Genomic DNA, 19600 nt, shown 5'->3' on the forward strand with positions numbered 1-19600 from the left:
CCTTACTGGGTATGTACCCTAAAACCTTCAATCCTCAGTCAAGAGAGATTTGCTCAACCATGTTTGTAGCAGTTCAATTCGTAATAACTAAGAGCTGGAATCAACCCAGATGTCCATCACTAACTAAGATGTGTTATATCTACATTATGGAATTCTACATACACTAAGAAAAATGTGACAAAATGAAATTTGAAGAAAAGTGGTTGAACCTGGAACAGATCATGCTTAGTGAACTCACCCAATCACAGAAAGATAATTGCCACATAGTGTCACTCATCTACTTCACCTAACCTGAATCTACCCAAGATGCTGACTGCCCAGTAAGCATCTTGAGAACTGGACAATAGGGTAGGTGGGGAGGGCAGGGAGGGAAAGGGAAGGGGTGGGGGACACAAATCTGGACCCAAATGGCAATGGTACCATAACATTCTACACCCTAAAAGACAGACCAAATGATAGAACCTTCACCAGGCCCTTAGAGGGAACACCTTAGTCACAAGGCACTGGAGAGGGTACAATGAAGACTGACCTTAATCTTCTACTGCTTTTCTCTCTCTCTCCCTCTTCTCTCTAAGTCTTTTATATTACTTATCTTTTTTCTTTTTCTCTTCATGGGCACTGACCTGTAACTCCTAATACTAGCAGGTCCTATCATCCACAATGAGCTTTTTTGATCAGAGAGACCTACAAGGTTTCCTAAAAGAATGACAGATTTCTGTCAGAGTACTTGTTGACCCACCAAAGGTTAGGGTAAGACCCTATTGCTGATGACACCATATGTGGCTGACACATAACATGGAGTGACATGGCTGGAAGCTGGAAGAGAGTCAGTCCCCAAACAGTCAGCGCATCTAGTGCCAGAAGGTGCTACATGGGTGACTGGGGGAAAATGACCAATATCTGTTGAAGCAACTCATGGTCTAACCTAGTTAGCAGCAAATAACCTGTTGTGATGCTCACACAGTGCAATCGTGGAACACAGCCATAGTAGGAAACCAACTGCTCTTGATTTGGCTAACTGATCTCCTCAGTGGAACAGGACCCATAGCTGGATCTGGGAAACAAGTCAGAACCACATCCAAAAATGGGCCTGCTCTCTATTATCAAGCTACTGCCGACTGTGGGCTACAACAGGGCCTACACCTGTTAAACTCTCTCTAAATAAAATAGGGTTATTCCATTTATCTGGTGTGTACTTACTCTCCGTCAGAGAATCTGATTCTCTTTTTCAGATAGATGCAGATCCTAAGGAGTGAACCACCCCATCACACATCAAAAGGACCCCAGCTGAAACTAGGAATAATTTGCAAAACCAGCATGGTGCTGTTTTCTTGGTGAACCTGGTACCAGCACAAGGGTGAAGGGGATTTACACAGAGAGCAATCAACCCCTACCAAAGCAGATATTCAGAGACACAGAGGCTCCCAAAACCTCATCACTGAAGCAGACCTAAAATGAACCCAACCGGGAAATTTGTGGAAGAGGCGGTGGAAAGAATTTAGATCCATCACTACTGCCCTTCCCAAAGCACTATTATTTATCCTGTCTGCTTGCACCAGCACTGCTGTCAACACATTAAATGGTTCTTAGAAGCTCATCAGTGTACATTTGGTCTGTAGGTGTCATCAGGCTGTTCAGTCACATATATATATATGTCTTGTTTTTAAGATATAAAAACATTCTTGAAAATAAATTAAAAATATATATTTATCTTTAAAAAAAAAGAATGTTAGATCTGCACATTGGGTCATGTTACACAGAGAAAATTCCTCCTACCCATAACATAGGGCTAACCCTACAAATGCATGACCCATATACCCCAACAATGAGGGACAGGGAGGGGTCAGGACATGGAGAAGGCTAACAATGGTACCAACTTGACTGTATTCACTGAGTACAAAACTAATTTAAAAAACCCCCCAAAACCCAACCCCGCTGCTAAAAGCCCCAAAAAAAAATTCATCTTCTGCCCATATTAAAATTAATTCTCTCATTTGTCTAGCTACCTGAATATATAAACTGTTTCTAGCTTTTATAAACTATGTGTGAGTGAACATTAAAAAAAAAAAAAGATTCTGGAGGGCAGATATCGAATATTGAAGCTTTGTCAGGCATCTGTTATGAAGTCCTGTGGAATCCAAAAGGCCCTGTTCTGCCCTTCTACTGCACTGCCTGCTTTTGTGGTTGATCTACCTTAGCCACAGTGAACAACTTTACTTGCTGGCTGTTCACAGCCCTGGACTCTTTAAAATTCCTAGCTCTCCATTGCAACACATCGTCCATCTTTCCAGCTCTACACAGTGGCCTTATAGAAACTCCATAGAGGAGTTTCAGCTTTGCATCACACTCATGTATCTCAGTGACTCCTAGAGCCATTTGCACTTCATGATCCTTTTTCCTGCATTTCTAGAGCTTCCAAAACCAGTACCAGGTAGGCAACACAGCCAAACTTGTAAATAAGTGGGGAATAAAGCTCGATCTTAAAGAGCAGTATACTTCCTTTAGCATTCTTCCTTCAGGCCTCCTCCTTTCAAAAGAATTTGGACTTTTTCTAGCTTGAGTCTTTAATGGGTCAGGTTTCATCCTCAGAATATCTTTCTCATTGTCTCTATCAGTACAGAAGAGTGCAATAACAATTGCAGTATAAGTGGCCTAAAATAGTCTCTGTTCCTGACACTTCAAACTTGCCAAACAGTGCATCTTTCATATCTTGTTGATCTATATTTCAAGATAAATATCTTAGTCTATTACTTCTAAATTCAACTTTCCTCAAATTTTTAGGATCTGGGGAGAATACAGCCAGTCTTTCTGCCAGCTGTCCAGTTCCAACGATGCCCTTACTTTGCTCTCTGAAACTGTGTATGTCAAATTTTCACAGTTCACATTTTTCTCTGCATATAGACCTTTCAAACTCTCATCGGAATGACCCTACTTATCCAGTCCAAAGTACCAAATCCTTACATCTTCCTTCTTGAAACAGTTCCAAAACACCAAAGAACATATAGTAAGGTTCATTGAAGCAACAATTCCACTCCTATAACCTTTTCATTCTTCCTTTATCTCTTTCTTTCTTCCTTTTTCTTTTCCAAGGTAGGTCTCACTCTAGCTCAGGCTGACCTGGAATTTACTATGTAATCTCAGGGTGGCCTTGAACTCATGGCGATCCTCCTATCTCTGCCTCCCGAGTAGAGATTAAAGGCGTGCACCACCACTCCTGGTCTGGAACCTTTCTCTATACCACTTAGTTTTGTTCTCATAGCTGGCAAGAAAACACCCAGCCATAAGAAGTAGCTTATGAAAGAAAAGAATTTTTTCAGGCTTACAGTTTCAAGTTACAGTTTATCATAGTACAGAAAAGCAACCAGGTCACAATAACACACCCACAGCAGAGAAAGAACGTCAAGTGTGAGCTAATTCTCAACATCCAGTGGGATAGACTGATCAGTCTCAAAGCCCAGCCCCAGTAACATGCCCTCTCCAGCAAGGCGCCACTTCTCAAAGGCTCCACCAGATAGATACCAAGTTGGAAGTTTCATGAAAAACACCTGAGCCTATGGAAGTTTTTTGTTTTTTACATTCAAACCACCACAAAGTTGAAAAAAAATGAATCAAAATGTGCATTGTAACTGTAATAGTTAAAACAGTGTTGTTATTGTTTCAATTTTTGTGTGATGCTTGTTCATTTGGAAGGGGAGATCCAAAAAGCCATGTGTTTTTCATAGGAATGAAAACAAAGAAGGAACCAACATTAATTTATTCCAAAAGTATGATTTAAGGAACTTATGTTAAATACCCTAAATGTTGCTACAAAATCCAAATCATGATCAAGGCACTGGAAAAGTGGAAGAAGACTAGCGGTTACCTTTTTGCGGTCGAGACAAAACACCCAACCTAAAGCAGCATATGGAAGGAAAGAGCTGATAGTCTTAAGGGCAACTTTCATCATGGAGGAGAAAACGTGGCAAGGTAGAGGAGAGCATTGTATCATGTCACATCAGCTCAGGGGTAGCAGCAAGTGTGAGAGTCTCTAGTGGGCTGGACCAATAAACCTCAAGATCTGTTCCTGGTGACACGTGCTCCAGCAAGGTTCTACATCCCAAAGTCTCTACCAGCTGATGATTGAGTGTGAGGCTTAATCACAAACACATTAATCTATGAGGGACGTTTCACATTCAAAGCACCAGGATAGAGACAAAATACTAAAAATGACTAATAATGGGATAGGGAGGCCTTGACGGGGAAGATAAGGAGATATGAAGGAACTGACTATGGCTGATAAATGGTGTTACAAAACCCACCAATTATGCCATTCACTTGGGGAATATTACCTTTATAATTAATTCCAAATGTTGGTCCAAGAATTACTACTCAGACCCTTATGGAGCTAGCCAGCAACTATATGATACAACCATCTCCTCTTTACTGCCACTTCTTTCTCCAACCCATCTCATGCTTCAATTATTCTTCACTGGATTTCTGGTCTGGGCAATGAGGAAAGTCAGTTTATGCACTGAAACAGAAGTGTTTTGACCTCATTAAATCATGAGACCAGGTGAAAAAAATCCCATTTCTCCATTTGTTAGAAAAATAGGTGATTTCAGCAGGTTATGTAAACTCTTGGGCCCTCAGTTTCCCCATTTGAAAATGAGGACAATAATAGTGTCCATCAGTTCAGAGGATGAAATGTGATTGGCATGATTAAAAGGCTCTTTATGTATGAGGTCTTTATGTTTACTGGGGTTGTTATGAAAATTCAGAGTAAAGAAGATGAAGATGATAGTCAGGAAGAATCATTGAAGGTACACTGGCCTTGAATAGCAGCATATGAATGGACAAATTAAAATTTATGTGAACTCTCCAATACCATCTTAGGGAAATTTTCTCACTGTGTTGGGGGAATTGTCAATCTACAGACTTTGTCAGCTTGGACTCAGAAGCTAGAAATACCACTCACTGTCTATCCTAACTCCTAGAACCACTAACAGGTTTTTTTTTTTTTTTTGTGACAAGCCAACAGGTTTTTTTTTGAAGAGAACTGTAAACTCTGGAGATCAGGGACTGGTTCTCTAGACAATTTTTGGATTTGAATATAAAATATCCCCTATAGACTTACCTGTTTGAATCTCCAGCTGGTGGCACTGTTTGGGAAGGTTGTGGAACCTTTATAAGGTGGATCGTTGCTTGAGGAAGTATGTCCCTAGGAGAAGGCCTTGGGATTTTACAGTCTAGCCTCACTGGCTGATGTGCTGATATGAACTTGCTTTCTGCTCCTGCAATGCTTTCCCTGCTCTGTCAGAGTTCTTGAAAGTTTAAGCCAAAATAAACCCTTTTTTTCCTTAGGCTGCTGCTGGTTGGGTATTTTGTCCCAGCAACAAGAAAGTAACTTACACAAACCCTAAAGACACGCTCAAGGAGGTAGCTGGCATGGGAGAGTCCCAGTTAGTGTACCACTCTTTTGGAAGATGGATGACTTGATTTGAGTAAGTGTGAATGGCTCTCATATGCACATTTAGGAGGTAGAGGCTACAATGAGTATAGCCTAAAGTCAATCCCAAGTGTGATAAAATGAGTTGCAGTTAGATTTGGTCTCATTACTTGAATTTTAGTAGTCATTTTGGCATGCTAATATGAACTTGCTGATTCTGTGATAAGAACTTTGCATTAGGTCATGGTGATAACTATGCATCCAATATCTTTACCTGTTATTCAAGTGAGTTTTAAAAACGAGTTTGGCTTCATTTCACAGATGAAGCCACTGAAACTCAGAGATGTGAGAAAATAGATAGACCCTGGAGTATAAGATTCTCCCACTATACTGCCTTTTCTTTTTGAGATATTGTCTCATGTAGTCCAAGATGGCCTGTAACTTGCTATGTAACCAAGGATGGCTTTGAATTTCTAATCTGCCTACCTCTACCTTCTAAGTGTTTGGATTACAGGGATACAACACCATGCTTGATTTATGTGGATCAAAGTCAGATTCTTACATAAACTCAGCAAACTTTGTACCCATGGAGCCATATCCCTGGCTTCTATGAGCCAGCCCCAGCTGGAGTGAGGTCCTTGAAGGAAATGCAGAGCCAGTGGGGGAAGAATGAGAGACACCAGGTTGTTGTTTCAGGTGTCTCTGTCTTCCTCAAAACCTTGTGTTTTATTTGTACTACTACAGAACAAAAGCAGGCTTATTTTTCAGGAAATATCAAAACACTCAGTTCTCAGCAGAAAAAAATCAGCAAGGTGCTAGGCAGACTGTTCCATACCAAAAGGTCATTCTTCTGACTTTCTTATACATTCCTTGTAGCCAAGCTTAGCAAAGCACTTATTAACCTGTTTGATTAAAGAATTGTATTGTTCTCTGGATAATAAACACCAAGAAGGGCCTGATGGAGCAAGTCTTTCCAAGAAGAGCAATGAACTGTAGCATACCCATTTTCCATTCTTATTCACTACATGACCTAAGTTTTCATCATAAATTACTGTATAGGGTAGAGGTGGGTCACTAGGATCAGGAACCCTAAATGCACTTGCCTTAGCTCCTCAAGGAGGACTTAGGAATTTCTAGTGTTGTAATGGGAAGATCAGATAATTCTTTTTTTCCCCATTACTTTGCAAAGAACTCCTTATTAGTCATAGTCTTATATTTATCTAGGGAGCATAAGTCTATACAAATGATTCTAGTTTCATTTTCTTTCAGCCTTCTTATTTCTCTACAGCAGGGAGCAGTTTGAGTTTTCTTTTCTTGAAAGCGTAAAAAAGACAGGAGTGCTACTGCTAATAAGATAATCAAACACAGGGACCTGAATGGTTTCAGCTCCATCATGAAGTTCCAGCCATCAGAAACCTCCTCCTAGCTGGGACCATGTCAAATGGCAGGAGTGACTTTGCCTCCACCACCCGGCCCTTACACTACTATTTTGAAGAAGCTACCCTTTATACTGTGCTCCTCAGTGTAAAGAGCGAGATAATGCCAATAGACCTCTGTTGTTTTTACCCCCTACGTGATGCCTCCTACCTTCTCCATTTGAGCCCAGTAGTCCAGCACATGGCTTGCAAAGTTAAATTCCTCAGGTATATTATGTTCACTCCATCTCTGGGCTTCAACTCCTGATAAAGGCTGGTAGTGCCGCAGCTGAGGGGCAAGGTGGAAGCTGTGGATCAATTTGCTAATGCCCTGTGGGAGGCGGAACCTCATCAGCCACTGCATAGTGGGTCAGTCCTCTGGAAGCAGACACGGAACTTTTCAAGCCTTGAGAAGAGATGGTTTAAAGGTCAGTCACACAGTAAGAACCTTCTCCACACAATGGATGCAATGCTCATGTCTCATGCTAGATTGATGGCTTTCTTCCAGATCTGAATCTTTAAGGCATGGCTTGTTAATTTAGATTGTTAATTTAGATTTATTCTCCTAGCTGAGGAACCACAAACAGCAAAAAGCTAAGGAGGAGTTATAGCTGCTTCATGAGGTTGAGACACATTCCGGTGGGAACTCCTCCTTCAACATCCTCCAATGTAAGTCCAAGGTGGTAGCTACCTGTCCATCCCCTTTATGGTAGAAACTGACCACTTGCAAGGTTCTGTTCCCTGGGCTATTCTTACTAAGGAGTCCTCTCTTCCTGCCAAGTCTAAAGTTCCCATGACCACTGTCACATCTCAGGTAACTCTAAACCCCTCAAGCTGATGGGCTGAACAGTGAGAGAGTCCCTGTTATCTTTTAACTCAAGCTGGGCCAATCACAATCCATCTCCAAATTGTGTGTGTGTGTGTGTGTGTGTGTGTGTGTGTGTGTGTGTGTGTGAGAGAGAGAGAGAGAGAGAGAGAGAGAGAGAGAGAGAGAGAGAGAGAGGAAGACACTATACTCATTTTCAGAGACGTAGTGATGAGGGGCATCAAGAACCCCAAAGATAGGAAGATCTGTGCTTCATGTTGTTCCTGAAACCTCTTGCTGATCTCTGATTAATATCCTACCCTAGATTCTGTGGGTTTCTATAGGGACTCTGATAGACTTATACCAATCCACAGGGCAGATGGTGTTAGTATCCAAGCATGTTTCTTGTTGAGCCTATGTGGCCTTGAGATTTTCTCCAGAACAGTATCCTTGGCAGCTATTCCAGCTTTAGCAGAGTCAGACCATGGAATGAAGCCTGTGTCTTTCCAGTGCCTGACAGAAGCCTCTGATGAAGACCAGAACTCTCATTTGTTAGGGTCATTCTTAATTGACTTAAGCTAGAACCTATATTTCCATCAAACTATTTTTGTTGTTGCTTTATGATGTTAGAAAATCTTCTCTTTGAGCTTATAATTATAATTAGAGCTTATAATTAGAGCATGGGAGGCTAAGGCAATAGAACCATTAGTTTAAGGACAGCCTCACCTTGGGACGACTCAGAAGGCACCAGAGTTATAAGAAGTGACAGAGGAGTGCCCAGCACTGACACATCTCTATCATACCTTCCAAGGGTAAGGGCCATTGTGGAAAAGGTGGTGAAAGAATGTAAGAGCAAAAAGAAGGGTAGGACTCATTACAATGTGCTCCTCCAGACACAAAATGTCCTGGATATCTATGACCTTGCAGTAATTGACAATACCTACAAAAGACTCTCACATTAGGAGGAAAAGATAATGACATCAAAATAAAAGAGAGACTGATTGAGACAAGGAGGGAATATGCTGGAGAGTGGAGTTGTGAAGGGGGGATTACCATGGTTTATTGTATATAATTATGGAAGTTTTCAATAAGAAAAATGACATCCTTGGCTATATAAACAACTATGGGACAAATCCTGAGCTACATAGCAAGATCCTGTCTCTAAGAAGACAAATCCTTTACTTGAGTGGTATGTATTTGAGGGTTACCTTTAGATTTCACAGACTGGATCAAATTGTCTTAACTGGTGACAAGATTGCTAGCTTTATTGTAAAAGGCACTTGCTGGTCATTTAAAATTTTTATTTTGTTTTTAATGGACAAATAGTAATTTGATGAATTTATGAGGCATGATGTGATGTTTTGTTCTATCTGTAAAAATGCTGGCTGAAGAAAGCGATTTTGCAAATTACTGTGAGATAAGAGCAGTTTATTGACAACTTAGTCTTTTCTCCTTCAGTTTCAGTAGTAATTCAGTACTTTTGACAATAGATCAATAAAACTAGCAATGGCCAGGAACACAGAGCCTTTATTTCACAATGGCACAAACTTGCTGGAATGAAAAATTTCCTGTTTCTCTTATTCCAGATGTCTCTGATAGCACATCTGCCTGTTTGTTGTAGAGAACTGTTCTCCAAGCATAGCAGACATTGGCATCTTTATCAAAAGCAGCCATAACTACTAGCAAGAAGCCCTCAAGACTGGGCCTGCTGGTATTCCTCATAGAAGGGGGGAAGGGCCACTGGCCCCTCACCTTGAATCTCATCCACTCCCTCCTGTCTGGCGAGGCTGCATGTGATCTTGGGATCTCAGGTGAGGCTATAGCATATCATGTGTGGAAGTTGAACTGAAGGGGGAACAGACTACATTCATGCAGCTGTGGGGAGAAACTTTTGTTCATTTCAAAATGTGATGTGGCTGCTTCAGGGTCATCCTTGCAACTGTAAGGAGCCCCTCACTTAAGGTTTATTAGCATAAATGCACTGGTTCACCAAGTTGGACTTTGGTGTAATTGTACTTTGGTCTGCTGGTGGTGCTGTATGTGGGGGAGGCAGAAATTTGTTTACATCTCTCCAGGGAACATTTATGCAACACTGATTCTCCACTTACTGTGGCTGTCTGGACTCTACCGACACTTGAGCTTAAAAATTCTTGATCTGAGCTAACATTGCAGGAGGGATCTCCTCAAAGGTGCAAGTATAATAACAGAGCCAGTTCTAGAAGCCTGGCTCCTATATAGGTGTGAGCCTCCTGCCTCCTCTGTTGCCTTTTTTCAATGTACCTCTCCCTTTAAATATGTGAGTGGATTTTGAGAGGGAATTTCAGACTCAGTTGCTATTTTTCTACACGGGGGTATAGATAACATCAGGATCTTCCTTAAAATTAACTGTTTTGGGGCTGAAGAGATGGCTTAATTGTTGTTTGCTTGCAAAGCCTGAGGACTCACATTGGACTCTTCAGGTCCTATGTAAGCCAGAAGCACAAGGTGACACAAGCGCTCAACGTTACACATGCACACAAGGTAAAGCATGAGTCTGGAGTTTCATTACAGTGGCTGGGGGACCTGGCTCATCAATTCTCTCTCTCTCTCTCCCTTTCATAAAAAGAGGCAGTGTGGTGGCGTTGCCTCAAAAAAAAAAAAAAAATTAGATGCTTTTTGCCGGGTGTGGTGATGCATGTCTTTAATCCCAGCACTCAGGAGGCAGAGGTAGGAGGATCACTGTGGGTTTGAGGCCACCCTGAGACTACATAGTGAATTCCAGGTCAGCCTGGGCTAGAGTGAGACCCTACCTTGAAAAAAAAAAAATTAGCTGTTTTCCCCAAAGAGAGGGCAAATAGCCACTTAATAAATAAATCAAGTGGCTGGGCATGTGGCTCAGTGGTAGGACACCTGTTTACACATACAAGGCTCTGGGTTCAATCCCCAGCACTGCAAAAAATATTACAATTGAAAATGGCTAAAGACTGAAACAAAAGTTATGGCATAATAAAGAAATTAATTAATACTTTGCTGTGGACTGATTTGTGCCCCTCAATGCATATGTGAAATCATGATCCCTAATACTTCAGAATGTGATTGCATTTGGAGATAGGGTCTTTAAAAACACAGTTAAGTTAAATAAGATGTCACTGGGGTGGGCCTTAATACAACACTGCCAGCCTCATTAAAGGAGATCAGGATCCAGACACACATGGAGGCAGAATGCCCTGTGAGCAGGAAGTCATCTATAAGCCACAAAAAGAATCCTCAGCATAAACAATCTTCATAATGGACTTCCACCCTCCAGAACTTTTAATATACAAATATTAAAAGTCATTCAGTCAGTGGAAGGGAGGAGGGTATTTAATAGGTTGGTATTGTATATATGTAAGTAGAAGAATAGATTAACGGGGTGAAAAGGCCCAACGTAAGGTCAGGACCTCTTGATCATATAATGAAGAAGTAATTCTTGTATCATTTTACTAATGTGCTGGCAGCTCTGACAATATTTGCCATGTGAATGGGCAAACAGTGAGTATCCTAGGTAAAGAGGACTGTGGACAGTTTTTATGGATCAAACAGCACAGGTTCAAATTCCAGCCCCTCTATTCATCTCATATATCACTCTGAGCCATTGATTTAACCTCTCAAACACAGAAAAACTGGCAGCAGCTATTACTCAAACCAATGGTGATGGATGGTGGACATTCTACACAACCCAGTACAGGTAAAAACTCTAGAAATATGAACTGCTAATGGCTAATACTCTTCCTCTGTCTGTGGGAGCAGTCATTAAGCTTGACCAAAAGAAATGATATCTTATCCTCTGTAATAGAGTCTAGATGAAAGAGAAGTGAGGAGTGATTTCTCAGTGTGTACAGGTACAAGTAATTTTAATGATATATATATATACCTCAGTACTATCCATACTCACATTAAAATATTATTATTTTTATTAAATAGAAACTTTGTATGGACACATCATATTTTGGTGCCATCATTTCCTTCCTTCTTGCCCCCACTTCCATTTTTAAGAGAGAGATATCTAGATCTATATATCTATGTCTGTCCTTATGGGCATGTCTGTCTTGAGGGCTATATCAATTGCTATATCTATATATCAATATACATACCTGTAGCCATATGTATATGCATATGTATATGTATATATATCATTGACAATAACTTTATGCTTACATATCTATATTTACCATTATACTAATCTTTATCTAAGTCAATATCTACCTACTACTCATAGTGATCTACCTATTGACATCTAATAAGCATTCAACAAAATGTGAGATTCTTCCCTTTCCTGTATATTTCAGAGAAATGAGAGATGAAAGTGGGAAAGAAAATGCAGTTTACCTACAGAATGTCTAAATCAAAGAAAAATGTACTTGTCATTTCTAAAGCATTTGTTATCAGAGTACCTGTATGGTTTTAGGTTTTAATCAGTTATTATATCAGAAGAATTTCTATTCTCTTGTGATGGATAGTCTAAAGACACCTTATAAAATGGCTTTAAAATCCAATGTTCTGAAGTACTTCAAAGTGTATTCTGAAAGCAAATTGGCTTTTCCTCTTTGAGGGATAGTTGAATCAAGAACTTTAAGTTTACAAATCCAATGCTTTGAAAAGTTTCTATAACCAAAATGTTGTCTTCAACAAGCATTTGGAGCTCCAAAGCAACTTAATAGACATAATTTAATGTGTTATAGAGGGTCCCAGAGTCATAGAGCCAGGATTTGACTTTTGTTTGGGTTCACCACCTGCTATCTGGGTGACTTGTCACTGTTCAAGCCTATAAACTTCACAGTATAATGATGGCACCATCCCAGCTTTTTGTAAGGATTAGTAAGGTAACCCACAGAGATCATGTCACCAATTATAAGCCTGGAACATACTAATGATTCAAAATGTTGAAGTTATCTTCAACTCCCAGAAGTTCCTAAGCTAGTTCCCTCCTCACTAGATACACTTTTTTTTTTTTTTGCTTTTCAAGGTAGGCTCTCACTCTAGGCAGGGTGACCTGTAATGTCGTATCAGGGTAGCCTTAAACTACTTCTGCCTTCTGAGTGCTGGGATTAAAGGCATGCGCTACCATACCAGGCTAGATACACATTTTTAATTCAATGAAATAACTCACTTTCAATGACTCTCCCCACTGCTTCTGCATTTTCCATCCATCAGAGTTGCCTACTAGCAAGTTGATCACCCTCTATAAGCCAACTACTATGCTCCACACAGGTCAGGTATAGTCTCAGGTGTTCCTTTCACTAACACGCCTCATCTTGCAGTTAAAGAAAGGAAATGTCAGAGAAGTTAAATGATTTGTCCATCATGTTATTTGACAGTGGAAGTACCGGACCTTAAAAATGGGTTTTAAATGTAAGGTTTTGGTGGCAGATACAACAACCATACATGCACGCACACACACAACACCAAGCTGTCATTTGCCTGTCTTACCTGGTATTGTGCAGGACACAGGTGGGCTATGTCTATGGGAGAGTTAGCAAGGGAGGTTTTGCAGGGTCTGTTCTCTACTCAGGTCCTTCCCAGGAGTGTGGACACAGTTGAACTTGGCCCCTGGCTGAGGAGAACCTTGATGATGCTGCAGGGGGGAGGAGATACTCTGTAGGAGAGGGCAGAAGGCACTTGCAGGCTTCCAGCAAGAGACTATCAGTTAGGAACACCACATAAAAGCACTTCCCATTATTGCAGCATGACTCAGCAGCTGATCTGCTCCCATTTCCCAGGTCCGCACCTCTATTTTTCATCTACATGACAGCTGGAAGTCATCACAGCCTCATAGCTCAGATCTGTGCTCTGGAGAAAATACTAGAAAGTTCTAGGTATGAGCTTCAGATCTGCTTGTAACATCTGTCCCATTCTTTTTGGACCCCTTGCTCTATGCCTAACTTTATTTATGAAATAAGAATGACAAATTCCAAGGATTTTGTTTGCTTGCTTGTTCATATTAGATGAGATCATTCATAGAAAGCATATGGTCTCTCTCTGGACACAGCCATTGCAGACTGTTTTATTCACTAGGGATTACAGGAGAAGCAATTTGGTGTCCTGGTAAAATACAGTTCTTTGAAGTTTCAAAGCCTTGAGCTGAAACCTGACCTCTGTCATTTACATGAAGGGCCTTTGGCCAGTCACCAACTGCTTTTTTTTTTTTTTTAAATTAATTAATTATTTATTTATTTGAGAGCTACAGACAGAGAGAGAAAGAGGCAGAGAGAGAGAGAGAGAGAGAGGGAGGGAGAGAGAGAGAGGGAGAGAATGGGAGCGCCGTGGCCTCCAGCCACTGCAAACCGAACTCCACACGTGTGCACCCCCTTGTGCATCTGGATAATGTGGGTTCTGGGGAATCAAGCCTCGAACCAGGGTCCTTAGGCTTCACAGGCAAGTGCTTAACCACTAAGCCATCTCTCCAGCCCACCAACTGCTTTTGAGTCAGGGTTTTCTCACCCACAGCACGCAGGGGGGAGATTATTAGAAGGCTTATTCCATGTAACCACTGGAAAGATTAGGAGACAAAGTCTGTAGAACACATAATGCAGGAATGTAGACACAAGTTGGATATAGATGGTGCTTTGGTTAATGAAGGTTTACACAGCCAATGCCTGTAACATTAGTTTTTCTACTAGATCAATATTGGGGGCATGTTGGAGAAAAAAGGACCTATAGAGCTTTGGTGCAGCTTTCCCAGCAGTCCTGCTCTTTTGAGATATTTAGAATTGGAGATAGACATGCCTCTGCTTAAGCATGCTTAAGACCCCACTAAAGATGGTTGTAGACAGAACTGAGGACAAGCCTGGCTTCTGAAAAGCAAATCTTATGCTTCCTGGATGATTCACTTATGGGGAACTTCTTCGCATGTGACAGGCTCTGCTTTGGTGGATAAGAGTAGGCCAGAAGGCAGGGTGAGGTGATGAGGCACAGTAAGCTACACATTAAACAACCCAAAGTACTGAGGTACAAAATCACCGATACTGAGGCAGAAGGGGCAGCTTCTTTCCTTTTCTTTTTTTTCTTTTTGTAGTCAGTGAATACAGTCAAGTTGGTACAATTGTTAGCCTCCACCCTGTCCTGCCCCCTCCACAGGGACCCTTATTGTTGGGGTATATAGGTTGTGCATTATGGGATTAGCCTTCAGTTTTGGGTATAAGGAAATGTCTCTGCGTGTCATGACCCAATGTGTGGCTCTGACATTCTTTCTGCCCCCTCTTCTGCAAATTTCCCTGAGCCATGCTGTGTTCGCTTTAGGTTTGCTTTAGTGTTGAGATCTTGGGAGCTTCTGGATATCTGGTTTGGTAGGAGTTGATTGTTCTCTGTGTTTATCTCCTTCACCATTGTGCTGGTTCCTGGTTCACCAAGAAAACAGCATTCTTGCATGTTTCCTCAGTTCTTAGTTTCAGCTGAGGCCCTTTTGAGGTATGATGGGGTGGCTCTCTCCTTAGGATTCTCATCTATCTGAAAAGGAGAAGCAGGCTCTCCAATGGAGAGTAAAGTTAGCACCAAGTAAATGTGATGACCATTATGTTTTAGGGAGAGTTTAATGGAGTGTAGGCTCACTTTTGGATATGGTTCTGACTTGTTTCCCAGCTCCAGCCATGGGTTCTGTTCCACTGAATAGGCCAGTTAGCTAAATTGAGAGCAGTTCGTTTCCCACCATGGCTATGCACCACTATTGCACTTGTGAGAGCATCACGTCATGTTGTTTGCTGCTAAGTAGGTTAGACCATGCATTGCTTGGACAGGTATTGGTCATTTTACCCCAGTTGCTTATGTAGCACCAGCACCTTCCAGCACTAGATGCGCTAACTGTCTGGTGACTGACTTTTTTCCATCTTCCAGCCATGTCACTCTATGTTATGTGCCAACAGTGTATGGTGTCTTCAGCAGTAGGGTCTTACCACTAACCTATGGTGGGTTATCAAGTGCTCTGACATAAATCTGTCTTCTTTTGGGAAACCTTGTAGGTCTCTCTGATCAAAAGCTCATTGTGGATGATATCTACCTGCTGGTACTGGGCGTTACAGGTCAGTGCCCAAGAAGAGAAGGAAGAAAAAGATAAGTGATATAAAACAGATAGAAAGATGATAGAGAAGAGGAAGGGAGGGAGGGAGGGAGTGAGGGAGAGAGAGAGAGAAACAGAAACAGGAGGAGATAAAGGTCAGGTCAGTTTTTGTTGTACCCTCTTCAGGGTTTTGTGCATCTGATGTTCCCTCTAAGGGCCTGGTGAAGATTTTTTTTAGGACACAGAGTTTTATGGTACCATTGTTATTTGGGTCCAGTTTTGTGTCCCCCAGCCCCTCACTTATCCTCCCCTTCCTCCTCACCCTCCCTACTGTCCTGTCCTTGAATGCTTGCTGGGTATGTCGGCAGCTTGGGTAGATTCAGGTTAGGAGCTGTAGATGAGTGAGACTATGTGACGATTGTCTTTCTCTTATTGAGTGAGTTCACTGAGAATGATCTGTTCCAGGTTCAACCATTTTTTCTTCAAATTTCATTAGTCGTTTTTCCTTACTGCTGTGTAGGATTCCATGGTGTACATATACCACATCTTAGTTTTCCATTTATCTAATGATGGACATCTGGGTTGATTCCAGCTCTTGGCTATTATGAATTGAGCAGCTATAAAGATGCTGAGCAAATCTCTCTGAACTGAGGCATGGAGTTTTTAGAGTACATGTGAGGTAAGGGAATAACTGGGTCTGTTGGTAACCCTATAGTCAGCTTTTTTTTTTTCCCCAAAGTGGTTGTACCATCTTATGTTCCCACCAACAGTGGATGAGGGTTCCCATTTCTCCACATCCTTCCCAGCATTTATTTTCATTTGATTATGTTTGCTATCCTTACTGGGGTAAGGTAGAATCTCATAGTTGTTTTAATTTGCATTTCTCTGATGATTAGAGAGAATTTACAGGGTCTAAACACTCTTCTAGTAGTTGAAAAGTTTCAGGTCTTATATTGAGTTCTTTAATCCATTTGGACTTGATTTTTGTGTATTGCAAAATGAGTGGGTCTAATTTCAATTTTCTACGTATGGTTATCCAATTTGCCAACACCATTTGTTGAAGATGCTGTCTTTTCTCCAGTCTACATTATTGGCACCTTTGTCAAAGATCAAGTAGCTATAGTTACTTTACCTAAGGTCTGAGTTTTCAATTCTGTTCCATTGGTCTATGTTTCTGTTTTTATTCCAGTACCATGCTGTTTTTGTTACTACAGTTTTGTAAAATTGCTTTAGATCTGGTATAGTGATACCACCAGAGGCTTTTTTTTTTTTTCCCCTGAGGAGTTGTTTGGATATCTGAGGACTGCTGCCATTCCATATGAATTTTAAGATCATTTTTTTCAACCTCTGTGAAGAATGATTCTATACTTTTATTGGTATTCTATTAAATCTGTATATTATTTTTGGTAGAATTTCCATTTTCACAATATTAGCATGGGAGGTCTTTTTGTCTTCTCAAGTCCTCCTGCATTTCTTTGATTTTTTTTCATGTTTTTATGTTTTATATAGGACTTTTACATCCTTGGTTAGTGTTATTCCAAGGTATTTAAGTTTTTTGTTGCTACTGAAAATGGGAAAGCCTCACTGACTTCTTTCTCTGTATATTTGTCCTTTGCAAATAGAAAAGCTACTGAGGGCTGGAGAGATGGCTTAGCGGTTAAGCGCTTGCCTGTGAAGCCTAAGGACCCCGGTTCGAGGCTCGGTTCCCCAGGTCCCACGTTAGCCAGATGCACAAGGGGGCGCACGCGTCTGGAGTTCGTTTGCAGAGGCTGGAAGCCCTGGCACGCCCATTCTCTCTCTCTCCCTCTATCTGTCTTTCTCTCTGTGTCTGTCACTCTCAAATAAATTAAAAAAAAAAATTTAAAAAAAAAAAGAAAAAAAAAAAAAAAAGAAAAGCTACTGAATTTGTGCATTGATTTTGTATCCTGATACTTTGCCGAAGGAATTTGTTACCTTTAGAAGTTTTGGGATGGAGACTTTTGGGTCACTTATATATAGGACCATGTCATCTGCAAATAGGGCTAACTTGACTTATTCCTTTCCAATTTAAATCCCTTTTATTTCTTTCTCCCATCTTATTGCTTGGTCTAGTACTTCTAGTACTATGTTGAAGAGCAGTGGTGAGAGTGGGCTTCCCTGCCTTGCACTGGATATCAGTGGGAACTCCTTGAATCTTTCCCCATTAAGTATTATTTGGGCTTTATTTGCTTTATATATAGCCTTTATTGTGTTGAGATATAAACCCTGCATGCCTATTCTTTCCAGTGTTTTGACCATGAAGTGGTGTTATATTTTGTCAAAGGCTGTCTCTGCATGAATTGAGATGATCATGTGGTTCTTATGGCTCAGTTTATTTATGTGGTGTATTACATTGACTGATTTCCATATGTTAAACCATCCCTGCATCCTTTGGATGAAGCCTACTTGATCAAGGTGAGTAATGCTTTTGATGTGTTGTTGAATTCAGTTTGCAACAATTTCGTTCAGGGTCTTTACATCTAAGTTCATTAGGGATATAGGTCTACAAGAGCTCTTTGGGTTGGATTATTCTTGTTTTTCCAGTGACTTTAGATGGACAGTCAGGTTATTAAGTTAGGATCTCTCTGTCTTTGTAATGAAGACATTTAGGGCTATAAAATTTCCCCTTAGGACTGCCTTCATTATGTCCCATAAGTTTTGGTAGGTTGTATTTTCATTAACATTCCATTTTTGGAATTAAATTTTTTTTTTTAATTTCCTTCCTTGAGCCATTCATTGTTTAAAAGTGTATTGTTTAGTTTTCTGTAGCTGGAGGAGTTCTTGATGTGCCTTTTGTTAATTTTTAGCTTTAAAGCATTGTGGTCTGACATGATGCAGGAAGTTACTTCAATTTTCCTGACTTTATGAAGACACTGTATGACCTAGTATATAGTAAATTTTGGAGAAAGTTCTATGGGCTGCTGAGAAGAATGTGTATTCTGTAGATGTCTCTTAGGTCTAGTTGATCTATGATGTTGTTTAGCTCTATTATTTCCCTGTTGATTTTCTGCCTGTATGATCTGTCTATTAATGATAGTGGAGTGTTGTCAAGTAGATTTTGTTTTATAAACTAGGCTGCACCTGTATTTGGTGCATATATATTTATGATTGTGATGTGCTCATTTTTGATCATTCCCTTGATGTGTAAGGCCACTTCTTTGTTCTTTTTAATTACTTTTTCTTTGTTCTTTGTTCTTTTTCTGTGTAAGGCCACTTCTTTGTTCTTTTTAATTACTTTTTCTATGAAGTCTATTTTTCAGATATTAACATAGCAACATCCACTTGTTTTTTATTTCCATTTGCTTGGAATATCATTTTCCATCCATTTACCTTGGGGAGGTGTCTGTCTTTAGTGGTGAGGTGGGATTCTTGAAGACAGCAGATAGAAGGGTCCAGTTTTTTTGATCTACCCTCATATCTTGTGTCTTTTGATCATTTATTTAAAACCATTAATACTTAAGGTTATTACTATGTGGTTTGAATTAATGCTTGCCATGATAAGGTGTTTCATGGGGTTTGGTGCTTTCTTGTGTTTTGCACTATTTTGAGCCCGGTCTATTTTGGTTATTGTGATCTTCTTGAGACTTTATTTGACTATTCTGTGTGGAGTATTCCATAAAGTAGTCTCTGCAGGTTTGGCTTTCTGTTCATATAATCATAGAGTTGATCTTTTTCATGGGGCACTTTCTTTTACCATCTATTATGAGGGATAGTTTTGCTGGGTAGTGTATCTTGGGTTGGAAGCCACAGTTTTTTTAGACTTCAAAATGTTCCATTCCAGGTCATTCTGGCTTTCAGGGTTACCGTTGAGAAATTTGATGTAATTCAGATGGAATTTCCTTTGTATGTTGTGAATTGTTTCTCTCTTCCTGCTTTTCTTAATATATACATATTAATATTATATACATATACTATATATATAATAT

At 40.4% G+C, this 19600-nt stretch overlaps 1 protein-coding gene across 1 annotated transcript in view; it reads right to left on the minus strand.

Annotated features, from left to right (window-relative positions):
* The window catches only part of Acsm1 (acyl-CoA synthetase medium chain family member 1), a 61871-nt gene extending 48624 nt beyond the window's left edge, over positions 1-13247 (minus strand). Inside the window, exons 1-2 of the mRNA XM_004665443.2 lie at positions 13094-13247; positions 7013-7246 (exon numbers count right to left, since the gene is read on the minus strand). Coding sequence (XP_004665500.2) covers positions 7013-7204 — 192 coding nt within the window. The 5' untranslated portion in view covers positions 7205-7246; positions 13094-13247. The remainder of the gene's footprint in view (positions 1-7012; positions 7247-13093) is intronic.
* Positions 13248-19600: the final 6353 nt, after the last annotated feature.

Source organism: Jaculus jaculus, chromosome 2 (genome assembly GCF_020740685.1).
Source record: "Jaculus jaculus isolate mJacJac1 chromosome 2, mJacJac1.mat.Y.cur, whole genome shotgun sequence".
Taxonomy (NCBI): Eukaryota; Metazoa; Chordata; class Mammalia; order Rodentia; family Dipodidae; genus Jaculus; species Jaculus jaculus.